The sequence below is a fragment of the Etheostoma spectabile genome, chromosome 16 (assembly GCF_008692095.1).
Source record: "Etheostoma spectabile isolate EspeVRDwgs_2016 chromosome 16, UIUC_Espe_1.0, whole genome shotgun sequence".
NCBI lineage: Eukaryota > Metazoa > Chordata > Actinopteri > Perciformes > Percidae > Etheostoma > Etheostoma spectabile.
In genome coordinates, this window is record NC_045748.1 from 27,679,760 (window position 1) to 27,698,874 (window position 19,115).

Here is a 19,115-nt window from a genome sequence, read left to right on the forward strand (position 1 = left end):
TATTAAGAACTTCTTTTTGAATTTCTGTCATTGTTTCACAGAATACTTTGAGTACTTTTTTTTTGTTCACATATGTAATGTGAACACCTACATTTAATTTTGCACATTTCTACATCCACTCACAAACAAAAGAGAGAACAAGAGAGGATTTAGTGGCTGGAGGTTGGAAGGAATAGACTGAGAAAGAATACCACTTCACTGATGGCCTGACTCTCAGAACTGATTCGTGGAGTAGAGTCGCCACCTGCTGGTCCTGTAAAAGTATTGTTAGTCTTGCATGTTCCTGTCAAATCTTTATATGGTTTTTACAATTCATGGGTCAGAGGTTGGGCTCATTATGGGATTTTGAAGTGCAGATGAATTGACTATGTACTTTCATACACTGTGTTAAGGTAGGGTGAACAGCAGAACTTTTCCGATTGATGGCGAAGCAACCCTCAAACAGGTGTAGGTTGGTGAACAGAACAGGTAGTCACTACTCTTAATTTTTTCAGTCCACTTAAATGTGCCAGATTGTAGCCCGAGGGCTAATTTCCATCTGCAGTCCATTAGGCAGGTTGGAGTTACAAAAAAAGACAAAATATAGTAACATTTAGTATTTAAAACAAGAAGAAACAAAAAGAAAGGAAAAACACAAGAACAGAACTCATTAGTAGTTAAAATGAAAACACAATTCCTTATTATGCTCCACTAGAACATACTTATTCTACTGGGCTAAGTCAGTACAGCATACAGTTAGAGGTGGTTACACGTTTGGTTGTAGCTCTAAAGCCACAGCTTTACCTGGCTATTAAAGGAGGCCAAAGTGGGGCGTTCCCTCATTGTTGGGAGATTGTTGGGAGATGTTGTGTTCCATAATACACTACCTTTAATAGATAGTGCATTATGGCTGAAGGAGGTTTTTTCAAAAAGGAACCTCAGTAGTGGGGGTGGCGCCAGGCCATGAATTACTTCACAAATGAACCACAATGAGGACAATTTACAATAATTATCAAAACTCAATAAGTTTTATTTCTCTAAGATATTGCAATAAACACTACGTAACACTAACTTATTAACTTTAGTTCTACAGTTATTTTTTAAATTTATGGTCAACAAACTTCATTAGTAGGAAATTATACCTAATGTTTGTATTATAAAAGCAGAAATTAGGAATTATTTAGACTAAAATTACAGGAAAGGTATGTTGATGGATAATCATAGTCTGGAATATGTCAACTTTTACTCAAAACTATTTCAAAACCACTTTAGTTTTTTTTTCAAATAAATATAAAATTGAATAAGACACCCCAAAATTAATGAAAGTAGAGATTTGTACTTTACAAAGAGCGTTGTGTGGAATCAATCATGTTATTTTGGGTAAATACAGTTGGGTAATTAAAAAGAACATTAATATAGGAAAACCAGTCAATCTGACCCGAGGACCACATGAGGGTTAAAAGAAAATCTAGAGTCTATAATGACACCTAAATAGTTACACTCATTAGCAAATTCAAACTCTTCTGTCCCCAACAACACCCCCAATTGAGTAAGCATAACAGTAGAAGATTGCTTCGACATGTATAAACAAACTATTTTTTACATTATAACAAATCAGTAATCATAAAAAGCACAATAAATCACAGTAAATCATAGTAAAATACAAAAGCATAAAAAAACATTGGAATAAAGTCAACGATTTGGTTAAACAAACGTCTAGTATATATCCACAACGTTCCCCTTCCAAGATTGCTCTCATTGTGCCAGAAATTCTTCACTTTTTTCAGATGTACATTTTCGGATTTCCCGTTAACTTCCGCTTTCTTCATTTTGTCATAATAAAATCTGGATTTCTGAGGCCTATGGTTAACTGCTCCCCAGATCTCTGCATTGTAAATCCAGACAACTAGCTAGACTATCTGTCCAATCAGAGTTTTCTGTTGCACGACTAAAACAACTTTTGAACATACACATGTTTCACCAAAACAATTTCCCTCCTTCCTGAGTCTATTCTGTAATGGCACCGTGGCTCCATCCAGAGCCTAGCGCCGCCAACGACGATTGTGATAGGTTCTAAAGAAATGCCAATAAACCAGAGCATGTTTTTCTCCCATCCCAGATTGCTGTGTGGACTAGCCAGACCCGCCTCCGCAGCGCTGTGGATGAAGGTCTGGCAAAGCGAGACTGACAAACGCCTGACTAAAAAGATGCGTCTTTAGAGCTTTTTTAGAATGTCAGCAGAAGTAGCCACTTTTAAAACATGAGGTAAAGTGTTCCACTGTCTAGGAGCCAAAAGCTCTATCAACTTTGGTTTTCAGCTTAGCACGGGAACAGCCAGTGAGCCCTGATCTGAGGACCTCAAAGATCTGCTGACAACATAAAGGTGCAGCAGATCACTGATGCAGGCCGGTGCCTGACCATGGATGGCTCTGTAGGTAATGACAAGAATCTTAAACTGGATACTGAATTTAACAGGCAGCCAGTGCAATGAGGCCAGGAAATTGTTACATGACCTCCCTGGTCTTGTCAGCAGCCTAGCAGCAGCATTCTTGGCCAATCGATCGACAGATGATTTACTGCAGCAAGTCCAAAGAAAATTACAGTAATCCAAACACGAGGAAACAAAGGCATGTATAATCATTTCTATCTCAGCATAGGATACAACATGCCTGAGTTTTGCAATGTTTCTAAGGTGGAAAAAACAAGTACATACAGAAATTGGGGGGTTGTTGATGGATCAAGGAAACTTTATTATCTATGAGGGGCACTTTGATTTACAACCAGCAGTACCACACACCAGACAAGCAATGTAAGAATCACAAAAACATGGTGACAGTAAAAAACAAAACAAATGGAGCATTACATGAACATCAACAATAGATAAATAAAACATAAAACTACCTTACTTTTGTTTACAAGCCCAATGGCAGTGGGTCATTTTTGAGCCTAGTAATAGTGATGGGCAAATGAAGCTTTAGTGAAGAACTGAACCACTTAGAGGAATTGGTTTGAAAATGGGTTCATTGCTAGAAGCTTCAGTAACAGCGACCTCGCCTGGTAAGATATAGTGGGGCAGATGAAGGCAAGAGTATATGGCTGCAGCCTGGAGCGTCCCATGTCATCCGTCCCGTCTCATGCGGTCCCGTCTCATGCGGAGTTGTGTCCAACAGGTAAATCCAGAGGGTCAAAAATACGAAATCGCGAATAATTTTCCAGATGGAGTCACGGGTAAATTCGTGACTACATTTGTTGCAATCAATTGAAAACACGTTTAAAACTGTTAAAGTAACAATTTTTCCACACATATAGTTTGCTCATTTCAAAATGTTATGCTTGTGTTGACAAGATAAATGCAGACTATCGTCTGGAATAAAATAAGCCTGCGTCAACTATCATGAATAAAATAAAACCCGTGACTCCATCTGGAAAATTATTCGGATTTCGTATTTTTGACCCTCTGAATTTGCCGTTGGACACACCTCAGCATGAGACGGGACCGCTTGAGACGGGACGGATGACATGGGACGCTCCAGGCTGCAGCCATACCCGTCTCGATAAAGAGGACAGTCGTTCACAAGTGGATACAACCACCACATTTGGTGTGGTTATCCCTCTGGGGTCAATAATTTGAAAAATAACGTTAGCCACTGATTATGCAAAATGGCTACCAAGATGACCACCATTTCCGGCATTTGGAAAATACGTATTTTGCCACATAATTTTACTCATGGAATATATTTCAGGGGTTTTACCTTTGAATCCTATGTTTATGACTATGAGGATGTGACATACATATCTGTTTTGTGTTCTGAGTCTTTTTGTGGTAATAATGTGAAAAAACATGCATGAAACAAAAATGTATTATGAAGTATGCAAAAGTAACAAGAGATTGTATGTTATTTACTTTTTTGAAGACACATACAATTATTGTATTTATGTTCATGTTCATTGCATTTGTGTGGGTGATTGTATTTATGTTCATTTAGGCCAACATTGCTAGTCCCGGCACTTACAGCTGCACAGTGCTGTACAGGTAAGACCAAAGTGATAGCAGTTACATATTCCGCGGCAATCTGCTTTGCATCCAGCATCCACATTTGGTCATATAGTGTTGTGTTTTGACACTGACGACTCCTAACACACATGAGGCATATCTTCCAATTAGGGGAGGTGTTGAGTTTGCACAAGGACACTCTCCAAACACACCGGTAGCGCATCTCTTAATCAGGTGAGATAGGAGCTACCTAGCTATAGGTGTGGGGCTGAGAATGGGAGGAGTTGGAGAAGGAGTTGGAGAGGAGACCTGAGTTGGTGCTGGGCTAATAGCGGTCAGGATCCGCGGAGGCACCATTAGGTGTGCGCAAAACGACATGCAGTGGCTGACTAGGACGAGATGGACCGAGGACAGGATGTGAGGTGGTGCTGGTCTAGATGGCGGTTGAGACCTGTGGTTGGGACCTGCGGAGACACCCTATTTGGGGTGCAGGATAACATGCAGTGAGACGTGCGATAGACAACGGCGCTGGACCCAGAGGACAGGACCTGAGGTGGTGCTGGTTTAAATGGAGGTTGAGACCTGCATTCTGGACTTAGGGAGAGGCCCTTTGGGGTTGCAGGATGACGCCCTGTGAGACATGCAATAGACAGCGGAATTGGACCAGGATAAAGAGACAGGCTGTCAGACCGCAAGGAGTACGCCTGGCCACCGGTACTGCACAGATGCACCGACCGGGAAGAGTCGGCAGGACAATACGAGTGCCACTGTACCCCGTCCACGCAGGTCAGGGTGAAGACTGTAGTCCTTCTAAAAACAAGAGACTGCTTTATAGCTGTTTTAACTGTGTAAGACAAAATGTGCACTTTAGCTGCTGGTGAAAAGAAAAGCATATAAAAACATTTTAAAACTAAAACCAACGTGTGTTGTGTGTGTGTGTGTGTGTGTGTGTGGTGTGTGTGTGTGTGTGTGTGTGTGTGTGTGTGTGAGTGTGTGAGTGTGTGTGTGTGTGTTGAAGCCTGGGAATTTAAAAAAGGACCTTTGTGAAACTCTGCCCAAAAGATCAGCTTTCTTGTGCCATCCAAACTCAGGACTCAGTAGTTCTGGCTGTCATACAGTTGCCTGACTCCAAATGCAGCCTGCCTGGTAGGCTGAACGCTTTACATGCTGCAGCAATGCTGCTTGAGTAGGAGGAATGGCTTCATCTGGCCTTTGCTTTTTGGTAAACAAGTCCAACCTGAATTCATCTACTCCTCCTGCTTCGATGGATCTGTCGTACATCATGACCACAACATTTTCTAAAATCTTCAGGTTGCCATTATCCATTCTTGGAGGGTAGTGACTGAGCTGGCTGAAGATTTCAGAAGCTTTGTCCAATATATTCCATGTTTGTCAAGTATTCTTCCCTTTTCCACAGAAGACTGAAAAACATCACAACCAGTAAATGCATGAAAGAAGAGAAAACTGCTGCTCTTCTCCCTTCCAATACATTGATAGAGGTCATGTACAGGGATCCATCTTAGGTTCATTCCTTGGCGAGCCACAATTGTTGCAGACCAACGTCCTGAAGAACTTGCTGACTGGTATAAGATGAACGTCTGTGTCACTGGCTTTGACCATGTCAGCTTCCTCATGACTACATGGACTTACATCACCTAGGTTGATGGAGTGGTTGCTGACAGCTTGATCCACTTTGGCCACTATAACAAGATTTGGTGATAAAGTTTCTGCAATTCTGTCAGCGAGGAAGTGAAAGAGCTCACTTTTATTCTCTTCATCTCTGAGGAAGTTTTGCCAGTTTGTGTGTATTTTGCCATTGCTGGTCACTTTGCTTCTGGCTCCATGTCCTCTCTTTGACCTAGTTTCTGCCTTCAAACTTGATTGTTGGTAGATGTCGAACACTATGTCTGTTATTTTGTATTTCACATATGCCTCTATTTTGGGGAGAACCCAAAATGCAGGTTAGTAGTCAAATGTTTTTGAGCTCCGTGGTGGCAAACTGTTCACCATTGCTTACTTATCAATAAGGATAGTTTCTGCTTCTGGTTGATTGTCGGGGGTTTGGACAAGAGACTCAAGCATGGCAGCCAGCTGAGATTTCTGTCCACTGTGGAGCTTCCCACCATTACTCAAGGCAGAAGGGAAGGGCTAATACTCATGTCCAAAGAACGCCTTTAAATCACACTGTCGGCTCTGGCGTGAAAAAACAGTTTGGAGAAGAGCTGGCAGTGGTCTTTCAGCACCTTTTTCTTCAGGCTTGTTCCTGATGGAATAAGTTCATGCAGTTCTTCTTGATTGTCTCACTTTGCATAAAGTGTGGGAACTTCTTTCATGAACTGTTGAAACCGGGTTTGGCCTCCCGCATAGTTTGTATGAATCAATGCAGTAGCACTTGGGTTTTGCAATATCCTTTTTGTCTAGTGAAAACAGATCCTGGCTCTCTTCCTTTTGGTGCTTGAATGCGAATGTGTATTTCATAGCTTTAGTACAGCACTTACTGTACTACTCCTTGTGGTTACATATTTACTGTCCTGTTATACAGTTTGACTGCAGTGCAGATTCTGACTACAACTACTAGTCTTGCTTTCTTAATTTTACTATTGAAACAAGAAATAGAAAATGTGTTAGCATTAATTTTTGATTAATTATACAGGAATCACATGTTTCACTCTGGTTCATATTGTGTTATTGGTTATTGGTTAGATTAAGTAGGCCTTCAGTGACCATGATAATTTCCTTATGTCAAGCTACATGACTGTTAACACCTTTTCTTAAAAGGAGAATAAGGGGGCTGGATCAATACAAATTACGACAATATACTATCAAAGTCTTTACTGATATTTTTGCATGTAATACATACAGTACATGGTCTGTGAACCTTATTTTTGACAAGTATGCCTTCATGTGAAAAATACTGCACCTTATCAAAAGCTGTAACTTTAATGTGCTTCGACACACATTAAAGTTCGCTCTTCACTCCCCATCCTGCCTCAGTGTGTACTCAGTACTGTTTAACATTTTTAACACACCTTTTGACAGTTGAAAGTACTTTCAAGTCAGTACCCTATTCAAACAGATGGAGATACAAAATAAATGTTAATGCCAGTGGTTGAGGTGGTTCTGCCTCATTTAGTGGAATGTGGAAGTCTGGACACCATTTGGTGTTCAGGCACACCAGTTTCTTCAATGTGAAAGTGTTATTGTGTTAATTGAAGCCTGTCTCTCCACCAGTGGTGCTGGGTTTTCCAGCGTGACTTCCTAAAAACGCAGTATTTCCCCCGGGGTGGTGCTTGATGTCCAGCGTCACACAGGGTTTGATGTGCCTAACCCCAAGATTAGACCTACAGAAGACCTTACGCCTAACACAAATGATTTTTAAGTTTTTGTGATCGATTTATGAAGATTAATAGTCAAACTGACCATCATACTGTTGTAAAAAAAAAATTGTAAGCTACAACAAAATAGTGCTCACATATATTGACATTTATGGACAAGGCAGACTATCATTGGCCTCAAATAAACTCATCTCGTATGCATAATGTCCACAAGGGTTGTCCGAGTTCCGAGCTCGAAAATGTGGGAAAGGGGTTGTGTTCCTAGGCAACGTCTGACTTTCTAGTCAGAACTCAGACTCCGATAAATAATAGAACGCAGCATATATAATTTTAGGCTAGGGACTATTTTTGTACGAGGTATTCACATCTTTAGCATACAGTACGTCTAGTGATGAGAGCTGAGGTGAGTGAATCATTTCTGTGAAATGTCCACGTCCTAATACTGAACACAACATCTGTAAAGCCATTCTAATCATAAATAAGGTTTGAAGGTACATGGCTGTACTTTGGCCTGTTTCCCAGGTAACCTTTATTTAATTTTAGCATTTTGTATTTAGGTAAAAATTGTGCCGGTTTTAAATATGATAATGAAAGGCAGGCCCATAAGATCATACGGTGAACATTTTAATTTCCTGCACAGTACGTTAATATGTTAATATTAAAAATATGTACATCCTAATATTAATATACTATTGTTTTGCCACGTCTTCTCAGGTTGCTGGTCATCAATCTCCATCCAGGCATATGTTCAAGAGATTCAAGGTGTATTCTTAAAATTGGAAACAGCAGAAAAATCCCATTTGTTTATATAAGTAAACGCTCCAGAAAAGCAACAAAAGGACATTGTGGTGAAACTACTGTGTTGTTTATTATTTACACATTTTGCATTTACATTAACACATTGTTAAACACATTTTTTATGACATTGCTTGCAATAGTGGTACTGCACACACAAAGAATATCACATTCAAAGGTGTGCTGCATCAGACTGAGGTCTATCTGTCCAAGGTCTATCTAAGCTGATTAAGTCTCTTCTCCTGTCACCTGGATGATTGAGTCTTCACGTTCCAGTCAATTGTATTTATACAGCCCAGTACAAATCCCAGATTTACAACCTGTACATCACACGAGCACCTCTGTCCTTTGACCCGTGATTTGGATGAGGAAAACTCCCACAAAACATTCCTTTCCCTTGCCCTAACAGGGAATATTAGAAGAATCCTCTGGAAGAGCAACAGAGGAGGGATCCCTCTTCCAATGGTGGAAAGTACAATTTTTAGGTACTTTATTACTCCACTCCCCTGAAATAGATGTTGTGTGTACCAAAAAATTAAATTTTTATTGTGAACTGAAGTGGGCTGAAATCTGGTCGTGGGTTACCTTGTGCATAGCTCAGCCTCTCATATCTGATTTGGAGGGCACTGTGAGTTTTAAGCAGCTCACAATAGTCAGAATTAATGTTACTGTGCCTCTTCCCCAGAAGTATGTATTCCTGTTGCAGATGTTGTAGAGCCTTTGCGCTCTCATCCAGGGCAGTTTTCTGCTGGTTAAGCCTGAGCTCAGTGTCACTGACGTGTCTGTACTGATAGTTTGACTCTGCCAGCTGTTGTTCTCGAAGCCTGACGTAGCTGTTGTGAGCTTTCTGGTGAGCCAAAGCCAACTTCTGCTTCTCCTCCATTGTCTCAATCTGCTTTGTCAAAGCCTCCTTGAGCTCCACGCGGTGCTTCTCACACCTGGTCCTTTCTTTTTCAAGAGCAGAGGTGATCTGATCAACTCTTTGCTGCAACTCCAGGTTTTGTTTCTTGTCTTGTTTTAAGGCTTCTTCAAGTTCTGCCTGTCTCGCCTTGCTGTCGGACAGCTGTTCTTTGAATCCATCCACCATGAACTGGAGCTTAGTGATGGTTACGTTCTTCTCAGAGATGATATCATTATTCTTTAACATCATCTCTTCATGGCGCTCAGAAAGAGAACAGAGTTTAGATCTTGTTCTATCATATTCTGTCTCCATAACGTTGAATTTAGCTGTGACATCTGCATTTTCCATTCTCAAAGTCTGCATGTCGTACATCAGACGCTCTGAGGTCGCAGATGCTTCTCTCAGGTGGTTGCTGGGGATTGCAAGAGGTTTGACTGCAGCCTGCTTTGCTAAAACCAGCTGCTCATACCGCTTCTTCTCGTTTTTGACAAACAACTTTAAGAATTTTTCAGCAATCTGGCTCTTTTCTAAAGCCAGACTCTTCTCAGAGAGCTCCTTCTTTTGGATCTGGAACTTGTTGTATGCTGTCGAGAGGCAAACTTTCTCCTTCTTAACGGCCTTCTCAAGTTTGCCACAGGCTTCTCGAGCTTCCTGAAGATCTTTCTGATGAAGCTGCCGCTCATTTACAGCAGCCTCAAGTTCACCTTGCAGCCTTTTTTTTTCAGAAGCAAGTTGTTGGTTCTCATGAGTCAGATGGTCTAGTTCTTCCGCTTCCTTCTGCTGCTGGGAGACAGCGGCCTCATAATCCCTCCGGAGTGAACAGTTTTTTGTTTTTTCCTCTTCGAGATCTGAGGCCCACTGGTTCGCTTTCTGCTGCAGAGAGGAAACCATGTTGTCTTTGGATTCAATATTGCTTTGAAGATTCTGAACATTGAGATGTAGAGATTGAATTTGATTGTCTTTTTCCAGACTTTCATCATCCTGCTCAATGATGCGATCCTTTAGTGTCTTGATTTCAGCCCAATTCACCTTATCACGCTCTGGGATTTCTTTTTCTTGCTGACAGGAGGACGTCTCCAGATCCTTCTGGAGCTTCTCAATCACATTCTTGTCTTCTTCGAGCTCAGCGGCCATTCCAGTGATTGTGGATTTCAGCTTTGCTTTGCTCCGCTGCTGCTCTTTCTGTGACTTCTTGAGATCAGCCACCTGTGCCTTCATGTGCTCCATTTCAAAACCAAGGCGTTTTTTCTCAGCTTGCTCCTTCCTCAGAGCCTTGGCAAGAGCGTCTTTTTCTTTTCGCTCCTGCTTCAGGGCTCTTTTGAATCTAGCTTTGGCTGTTTGTGCCTTCTTCCAGGCTTCTTCAAGAGCAGCGTTGGCTCTTTTCTTCTTTTCTAGGGCTTTGCGAAGACTGGACAATTTCTCAGATCTCTCAGATCTCTCAGATTCCTCCGTCTGTAATACATTAAAACAAATAAAAAAACTGTTCGTAGTAAATGTGCAGTATTTTTTATATTAAGATGTTCACTCTAGAACAATGTGTTTAGAAACTAAATAATCAAGAGGTTTATCCACTAACATGTTTCCTTTGCATATATGCTTGTGCAGCATCCACTATTAACAAAATTGTGGGATAACAATCATGAGCAGATGTGTTTTTGTATTTTCTTTTTTACTATACAAGCATTATGTATATGCACTCCTTATGTGTTACTTTTTGCAGAACCTAACAGGTTAAGATGCGTGTGTGTGTGTGTGTGTGTGATTTTATTTCTTACCTCTGAGAAGAAAGTGTAGGAGTAGTCATCTCTATTGGAGACAGAGGGCTGATCCTGAACCTCCCTCATAATTTCTTCCTCTGCATTAACTTCCTGTATTTCCTCCTTAATCTCCTCCTCATTCTCCTCCTCGATCTCTTCCTCAATCTCCTCCTCAATCTCCTCCTCGATCTCTTCCTCAATCTCTTCCTCAATCTCCTCCTCAATCTCCTCCTCAATCTTCTCATTGATCTCTTCCTCGATCTCTTCCTCAATCTCCTCCTCAATCTCCTCCTCAATCTCTTCCTCAACCACTTCCTCAATCTCCTCCACAATCTCCTCCTCGATCTCTTCCTCGATCACTTCCTCAGTCTCCTCCTCAATCTCTTCCTCGATCACTTCCTCAGTCTCCTCCTCAATCTCCTCCTCGATCTCTTCCTCGATCACTTCCTCAATCTCCTCCTCAATCTCCTCCTCAATCTCCTCCTCGATCACTTCCTCAATCTCCTCCTCAATCTCCTCCTCAATCTCCTCCTCAATCTCCTCCTCGATCTCTTCCTCAATCTCCTCCTCAATCTCCTCAATCTCCTCCTCAATCTCCTCTTCGATGTCTTCAGCAGACATATCCTCACGGGGAGGATTACTTGAGAACCATAAAGCCATATCCTGAAGAAATGACTGCACTGTACTGATAATGTATCTTCAATCTGGCGGGGATAACACCTGGCTGCAGAGCATGTGCCAACAGAGTATCTAACTGTAGTCAACAAGTGAATTGTGACTAGCAAAGTGGAGAATCATGATGATGTGTACAGATTCTACTGACACATTCTACATTCCACTTTGGAGGGCCAGTTCACCCACATTCTAAAAAAGAGAGAGGATTCTTTGTAGTGGAGCAGATAAGTGCTATATTAAGAGAAATGGTTCACTTGTGGATACAAGCACAAAAATTGGCACAATTACTCTGTGGGTTGTGCTCTTTCCAAAAAAATTGTTAGCCATCGCAAAAAAAACCGTTGTCAGCCATGGCGGCCATTTTACTTTCCGCCATAGCAAAATTATGTATTTTGCATGATATTGCTTGAATAAAACATTGAACTGCATGAAGGATGATGTCTACACCTGTGTGTTGATGGTCAACTATTAGATAGATACCACACATAATATAAATGTAGGCCTCTGGACAGCTGTGGTGGCCCTTTTGGAGTCCGCCATTATCAAATTAAGTATTTTCCATCATATCTCTTGAACCAAACATGATAAATCACAAGAAGTGATATTTATCCCATGTTTTGATGGTCAAGAATTAAAATGAGATCATATTCAACATCATGAACTATTTATATCAATAGTTAAGTAGTTTGACAGTTGCTCTGCAAGCAGACTACAGCAGACTCATTTTTAACTTTAGTTTTTATTCTGTTCCTTTTTTACTCACAAACTCTCCACATTTAGAGAAGTTTATGTTTGGCCAGTATAAAAAGGAGAGGGTACACATTTTCGTGATTTATGCAGTATACCAGTGGACCTTTCCAGCGGTGGAGCTGTCATGTACAGCTGTACCTCCACTGTAGCTTCCATATTAATGAAAATAAATCGATACGATCAAACTAATGATTATCACTGCAGAGGCTGCTACAAACCAAACACAACTTTTTTTTATGCTTTATGCTACACTACAATTCAGACTCGAAAGGAGGCGGTGCCAGTTGCAGCGGCCGCACCTGACGAGTGTCTGTGTGGCGGTGGCGCTGCGAACCACTCAGCTGATTCATTCAGAGAATGGAGCAGTTGCTGCTTCGAATGTCATGTGTCAGGTGATTTTCACAGTACCAAAGCAAACTTCTGAGCACTGGTTCAAACGGAATTGTAGTTAATGGTGTGTAGCTTGTATCAAAGCTTTGGTGTCAGACTGCCATCACTACCTATTGGTCCTGCAAGTAGGCAGATGGTATTTACAACCGGATGAAATCAACTTTAATTATTTTCATTAAAAAGAGGATTGCTCGGTTCAGACAGGACTGATTGGGCCTTCTTAAGCACCACCATCAGTGTGGTCAGGTCATTCAGGGTTAGGGCTGTTTTGCTGCATGCCTTATCTATACCCTGTAAGGGACTGAACTGTACCAACTATAAAGAAAAGATTACGATTGATTCTAATAAACAGTGTTATCCACATTAAAAGCATGCTGTTTTTGATTAAAATGCATCCTCTGATGGGCTTAATTGCACACAACATCCAGCTGGATTTCAAAAGTTGACTTATCATTGATAAGAGGCACAACATGGAGGCCCAACAGCAAATGTTTTCTTGCAGCGTCCCTTAACTGGAAATCTGGCTATGGAAATACATTTTACATTTTTCAAATGGTTAAAGGGCCCAAGAAGAGGAAAATAAAAGGCCATAATGTATAATGTATAATTTTCCACATCCAGACAGGTGTAAAGGTGTAAAGTACAGGTGTGAATGAGATTGGCAGTTTTGTCCACTTGATCCACTGGATTGTCCTTCATCTTGAGTAATAACTTACAACCCAAGACAGAAGAGTTATATAAATGTAGATTTGAGTTCTTTATGATTGATAAAATAAGATGGTGCATCTTCTATGGGTACAGATAAAGTCTGGGGTTATCTGCCTCTGTCTAAATCAGATTTGCTTCACATCAGGTGATGCAGTGACTCGGGTATACTAGCAATCACACAGATTCCAATCCTCTAAACTGATTGTTACAATACCAAGAATAAACAGATCAGAGAAGAAAAGATCAAGGAAACAGGGACTTTCAACCTGCACAAACAGAAGTGTATTGCATGGTCCGGTGGTAATCCTCCGCAATGCTTCTGCTCTGCATTGCTGCCCTCTGCCTCATTGGTTACTCTTTTTGTGCTGCTGTCCCACCGCGCAACACTACAGGATCTGGGTCCACCAGAAACAGGCTGCTGCTCATCTCTTTTGATGGTTTTCACTGGGACTACGAGCGGGAACCATCACCTTATCGTGGTGGAGAGGTTTGTGTGTCCCTATGAACCTGAGGGCTGTGTTGTCTGGAGCTTTGTGCTCCTGGTAGGGTCTCCCAAGGCAAAGAGGTCTCAGGGGAGGGGGCAGACAAAGAATGGTTCGAAGACTTCAATGGTTGAGCAAGGAGGGGATAGAGAGACCCCGCCCGGAGGAAGCCCGGGGCCCCCGTCTGGAGCCAGGCCCAGATGGTGGGCTCGTGAGCGAGCGTCTGGTGCCGGGTTTGCCACGGAGCCCGGTCGGGCACAGCCCGAACAAGCAACGTGGCACCTCTCCCTTCAGCCCATGGGCCCACCAGCTGTGGGAGGATCCAAAGGGGCCGAGTGCGCTGCTACATGGGTGGCAGCGAAGGTCAGGGGCTTCGACGGACCAGAACCGGGCGGCAGAGGCTGGCTCTGGGGACGTGGAATGTCACCTCTCTGTGGGGGAAGGAGCCGGAACTTGTGCGGGAGGTGGAGCGCTACCGGTTAGATCTGGTGGGGCTTACCTCTACGCACAGTCTCGGTTCTGGAACCGTACTCCTGGATAGGGGTTGGACTCTGTCCTACTCCGGAGTTGCCCATGGTGTGAGGCGCCGGGCGGGTGTGGGGATACTCACAAGTCCCCGGCTGAGTGTCGCTGCGTTGGAGTTTACCCCGGTGGACGAGAGGGTCGCCTCCCTACGCCTGCGAGTGATGGGGGGGAAACTCTGACTGTTGTTTGTGCATATGCACCAAACAAGAGTTCAGAGTATTTGGCCTTCTTGGAGACCTTGAATGTAGTCCTGTATGGGGCTCCAGTAGGGGACTCCATAGTTCTGCTGGGGGACTTTAATGCACACGTGGGCAATGATGGAGATACTTGGAGAGGCGTGATTGGGAGGAACGGCCTCCCTGATCTAAACCAGAGTGGTTGTCTGTTGTTGGACTTCTGTGCTAGTCATGGATTGTCCATCACAAACACCATGTTCGAACATAGGGATGCTCATAAGTGTACTTGGTACCAGAGCACCCTAGGCCAAAGGTCAATGATCGATTTTAAATCGTTTCATCTGATCTGAGGCCGTATGTTTTGGACACTCGGGTGAAGTGAGGGGCAGAGCTGTCAACTGATCACCATCTGGTGGTGAGTTGGGTCAGGGGGTGGGGGAAGACTCTGGACAGACCTGGTAAGCCCAAACGGGTAGTGCGGGTAAACTGGGAACGTCTGGAGGAGGCCCCTGTCCGACGGACTTTCAACTCACACCTCCGGCGGAGCTTTTCGGACATCCCTGCGGAGGCTGGGGGCATTGAACCTAAGTGGACAATGTTCAAAGTTTCCATTGCTAAAGCTGCGGCGGCGAGCTGTGGTCTTAGGGTTTTAGGTGCCTCAAGGGGCGGTAACCCACAAACACCCTGGTGGACACCGGTGGTCCGGGAAGCCGTCCGACTTAAGAAGGAGTCTTTCCGGGATATGTTGTCTCGGAGGACTCCAGAGGCAGTTGCAGGGTACGGACGGGCCCGAAGGGCTGCAGCCTCTGCCGTGACAGAGGCAAAGCAGCGGGTGTGGGAGAAGTTTGGAGAAGATATGGAGAAGGACTTTCGGTCGGCACCAAGGTGCTTCTGGAAAACCGTTTGCCACCTCAGGAGGGGGAAGCGAGGAATCATCCAAGCTGTATACAGTAAGGATGGGACGTTGTTGACCTCAACTGAGGAGGTAATAGGGCGGTGGAAGGAGCACTTGGAGGAACTCCTAAATCCAGCTGACATGCCCTCTGTGGTAGAAGCAGAGCTGGAGGATGATGGGGGATTGTCGTCAATTTCCCTGGTGGAAGTCGCTGAGGTAGTCAAACAACTCCACAGCGGCAAAACCCCAGGGATTGATGAGATCCGTCCAGAAATGCTGAAGGCTCTGGGTGTGGAGGGGCTGTCTTGGTTGACACGCCTCTTCAACATTGCGTGGAAGTCTGGGAAGGTGCCTAAGGAGTGGCAGACCGGGGTGGTGGTTCCCCTCTTCAAAAAGAGGGACCAGAGGGAGCTGCTGCCCCCTCTGGTCCATAGCCGGACACCGACAGATTATCCACTCTCTGCACTATTCTCACTTTTCAACTGTTCGGGCTACTAGCGGCTTCATGTCGTTTCCAATATTGCACACTGTTACTTTAAAAAAACAAGACAATATATATAACAAAAGTTTTTATTTAGCTTTTCAAGTAGCGCGTCAAACCCTCCCAAACTTCCCGGTCTTCTTCCTCTGCACCCTGTGACAGTGTCCCCCCCGGCTCTGCCGTCCCAGATACATCCCAGTCGTTGTCATAAGCTTCTCCGTGACTCTCATAAAGATTATACGAAGTCCAGCAGGTCAGAACCAGAGATCTCACGGTCGGACATCGCCCACCAGACGGTCTGCGGCGGCGATTTTGCAAAGCGTGAATGCTCTGGAACACAAACAGTACACAGCACACATGTTGGTGTGTAATCATGGTTGCTAAAGTTCATGTACTTTATATAGCGTATAGTAAATACTGACTGTGACGCTGAACACATGCAAATGTTAGCTAACGTTACCAGGAAACTTAACTTACCCTTTTGTGTCGGCGAACAACCGTCATGTCGACGTCTGAACTCCGTCAGAATTCCCAAACTCCCGTTTTTTTAGCGGTGATTTTTGTTGCTTCCTTCAGCTTCTTTTGAAACAAAACATTTCTTCTGGCTGCGGCGAGTATTCGACGTGCTGTTGTGAGTCGCGCTGAAAATTACGTCATCACACGTTGCTATAGTGACCAGCCGCGCTGAGGCTTTTCTCAATCTGCAATGGAAAACGGACATAGAATGGGCCGAGGCGAGCCGAGCCGAGGCGAGCCGAGCCGAGCTGTTACCAGCAGTGGAAAAACGCCATAATTGTCTGAGGCATTTTTGCCCCTTTTTTCCAGACCCACACTACAGAGAAAGGGGGACATGAGGGAGGGAAGCACGGCCCTTAGAAAATATGACCGGGTTGCTACTGACACAAAGCTTAATGCTAAATCGTTTCTGAATGGAAGGTGTTGGGTCATTTGAACTGATCTGCGCTGTTGGGGTGCAAGGGCTGATGGGGGAAAAACTGTTTCTGTCCTAGTTAATTTTAATAAACTTAATTTAATAATGTTTAGTTATTGTTTTGGGTGTGCGTTAATGTTATCAAGGTTTTAGTTTTGAGTGTTTTAATTTATTGTTTTGGTTTATCTACATTTATTGTTGCGCCGTGACCGAAACTCAGGTGGGGACTGATGGCCTCTGGGGGGGGGGTAGAACATGTACTCCTACAGTTAAAAAAACACACATGGATGTGTACAATATCTGGGTAATGGTAATATAGTTATATTAACATTGTAATAGCACGATAACAATGGGGAAGCATATGTAGGAGGAACTGCAGGAGCTTTACACCGTGGGATTTAGTCAGGAAGTTGAATGTGAGCAGGAAGCCTCATAGTTTGTGTTATCATCTCTCCATACTATCCACTTCAATCTTCGACGTTACATGCCTTTGCTTTCTCAGTATGTGAAATAGATGCTGAGATACTGTTCTGATGTCTCTGTTAATTATTGTCAGAAAGTTTGATGTGCAATATGCATATTTTTGATGATGATTGATCGCTCATATTAAACTGACGGTCTGCTTCAGTAAGCTAGTTTGCTACTTTTATCTTGGGTTATGCCACATGTACAGTATATTTTAGTTTATGTAGATAAAAAATAAAAGTTATACTACGTACAGTACACTGTATAACATTACGTATTCCTTTATTTTATTTCATCTTAGTAGTTTGCAACTACTGTATATACTACCGCATTGCAATATTGTGTAGTTATATTGTTTTATGTGACTCATTCATATCTAAGTTAATATCTATCAGTAATGACAGAGTCCAAGCTTCCCGGCGCGAGTTGCCCCTGGAGCGCACAAAAGCGGGACCCAAAGCGTAATGGAAGCAAATATGAGGAGGTGTGAGCCGCAAGGTCTGCCGTACATTGCCGTTGCAAACATCACATTAACATTGATTGAGTGAAAGGGCCAAAACTGGTCGTAGACTATAGCGTTTCTACCTCAGTTATAGCGTCCTCTAACGGCCGATCATCACCAAATTTCTTTTGGTCTTGGTCTTTTAGCAACAAAAAACCTAGAAAACGAGGCAGTGCTAAATTGTTGAGAGTACAACATTTTTGTCCATGAATACTATCTACTTTAGGGAAGGAATTGGCTTAGGAGTGTCATGCTCATTGTGTATTATAACATTACAAGTCATAACGTAGTTCAGTCAGATACAGTTAAGTTAAGGAACTGATCATTTATCGTAAATAGTTAAACAGGTAGATTTGGTGGGCAAAGTTTTGCTCTTTGAAAGAGTGGTCAAGGAATTTGAGCAGCAATTAAGATTCCCCAGCACGTAATCCTCACGTTAAAGTTTAACTGTTAAACATTACCAACAGCAATAGGTAGCCTATAGCCTACACCCCACATAGAAGCAATGTTATGAATATCCACGAAACACTTACATACAACATATTACTGCTCTAAGCTGGTTTAAGTCTTATTTATCAGATCGATCTCAGTTTGTTAATGTTAACGATGAATCCTCTGTGCACGCCAACGTTAGTCATGGAGTCCCACAAGGATCTGTGCTCGGTCCAATCCTGTTCACTTTATATATGCTTCCTATTGAATAGGGGATGGGTTGGTGAATATGGTAGGACTGTATTTGGAATGATGAATAGAAGATGGGTGTCTCACTGGGGTGTCGGTCAGAACACAAAGGAGTCGATGCAGTTCAATCCAAGTCAGAACTTTACTTGAGGAGTTACACAGCACAGCACAGCAGAGTACACAGTTGGCAGATAATGGCTATATGTGCATATAGCTATCTATGTTTAGGCAATCAGGAGTATCTCTGTCTTCACGCATGTGTGGTAGAGTAGGTGTGCGTGTGTGTGTGTGGTCTGAAATAAACAAGAATAAGCAAGAAATAACATTAACATTAATTTCTCACCATCAAATTAGCCAAGTCATTTACATTAATACAGGCTAGACTAACATCTCTCAACTATAATGACTATGTCTAATGGCACAACAGTATTTACTAATGATATGTAATACAACAGTGCCACCTAGTGGCCAACTGAATTAACATTAGACTGCCCGCAAGGGCTCTGGAATGTTCCCCAGTGTGCCACTTACTTTTACAAATGTGCCGTCTTTTACACATAGCATACACTGTACGGAACAAGGCTAGTAAGGCACAGTAATGTCACATCTGAATGTTAACATAGATAAATCAGGTTACGGTTTAAGTGAAAGTGAAAGTAACTGCCGTACTCGCGCTACATTATCTAACCAAAC

The 19,115-nt window shown here is 42.9% G+C and overlaps 1 protein-coding gene across 1 annotated transcript; it reads right to left on the minus strand.

Moving 5' to 3' along the window:
* Positions 1–8,409: 8,409 nt before the first annotated feature.
* LOC116704752 (golgin subfamily A member 6-like protein 22) lies at positions 8,410–11,382 on the minus strand. The gene is made up of 2 exons (XM_032540355.1): positions 10,780–11,382; positions 8,410–10,456 (listed from the first exon to the last, which is right to left on the minus strand). Exons 1-2 carry the CDS (start codon positions 11,380–11,382, stop codon positions 8,639–8,641), a joined length of 2,421 nt encoding a protein of 806 aa, XP_032396246.1. The 3' UTR covers positions 8,410–8,638.
* Between the last annotated feature and the right edge of the window lie 7,733 nt (positions 11,383–19,115).

Coding starts and splice junctions, on each gene's coding strand:
- LOC116704752 (XM_032540355.1), bottom strand. CDS start 11,382: ATGTCTGCTGAAGACATCGAAGAGGAGATTGAGGAGGAGATTGAGGAG. Junction 10,457..10,779: donor CCTACACTTTCTTCTCAGAG/GTAAGAAATAAA, acceptor AATGTATTACAG/ACGGAGGAATCTGAGAGATC.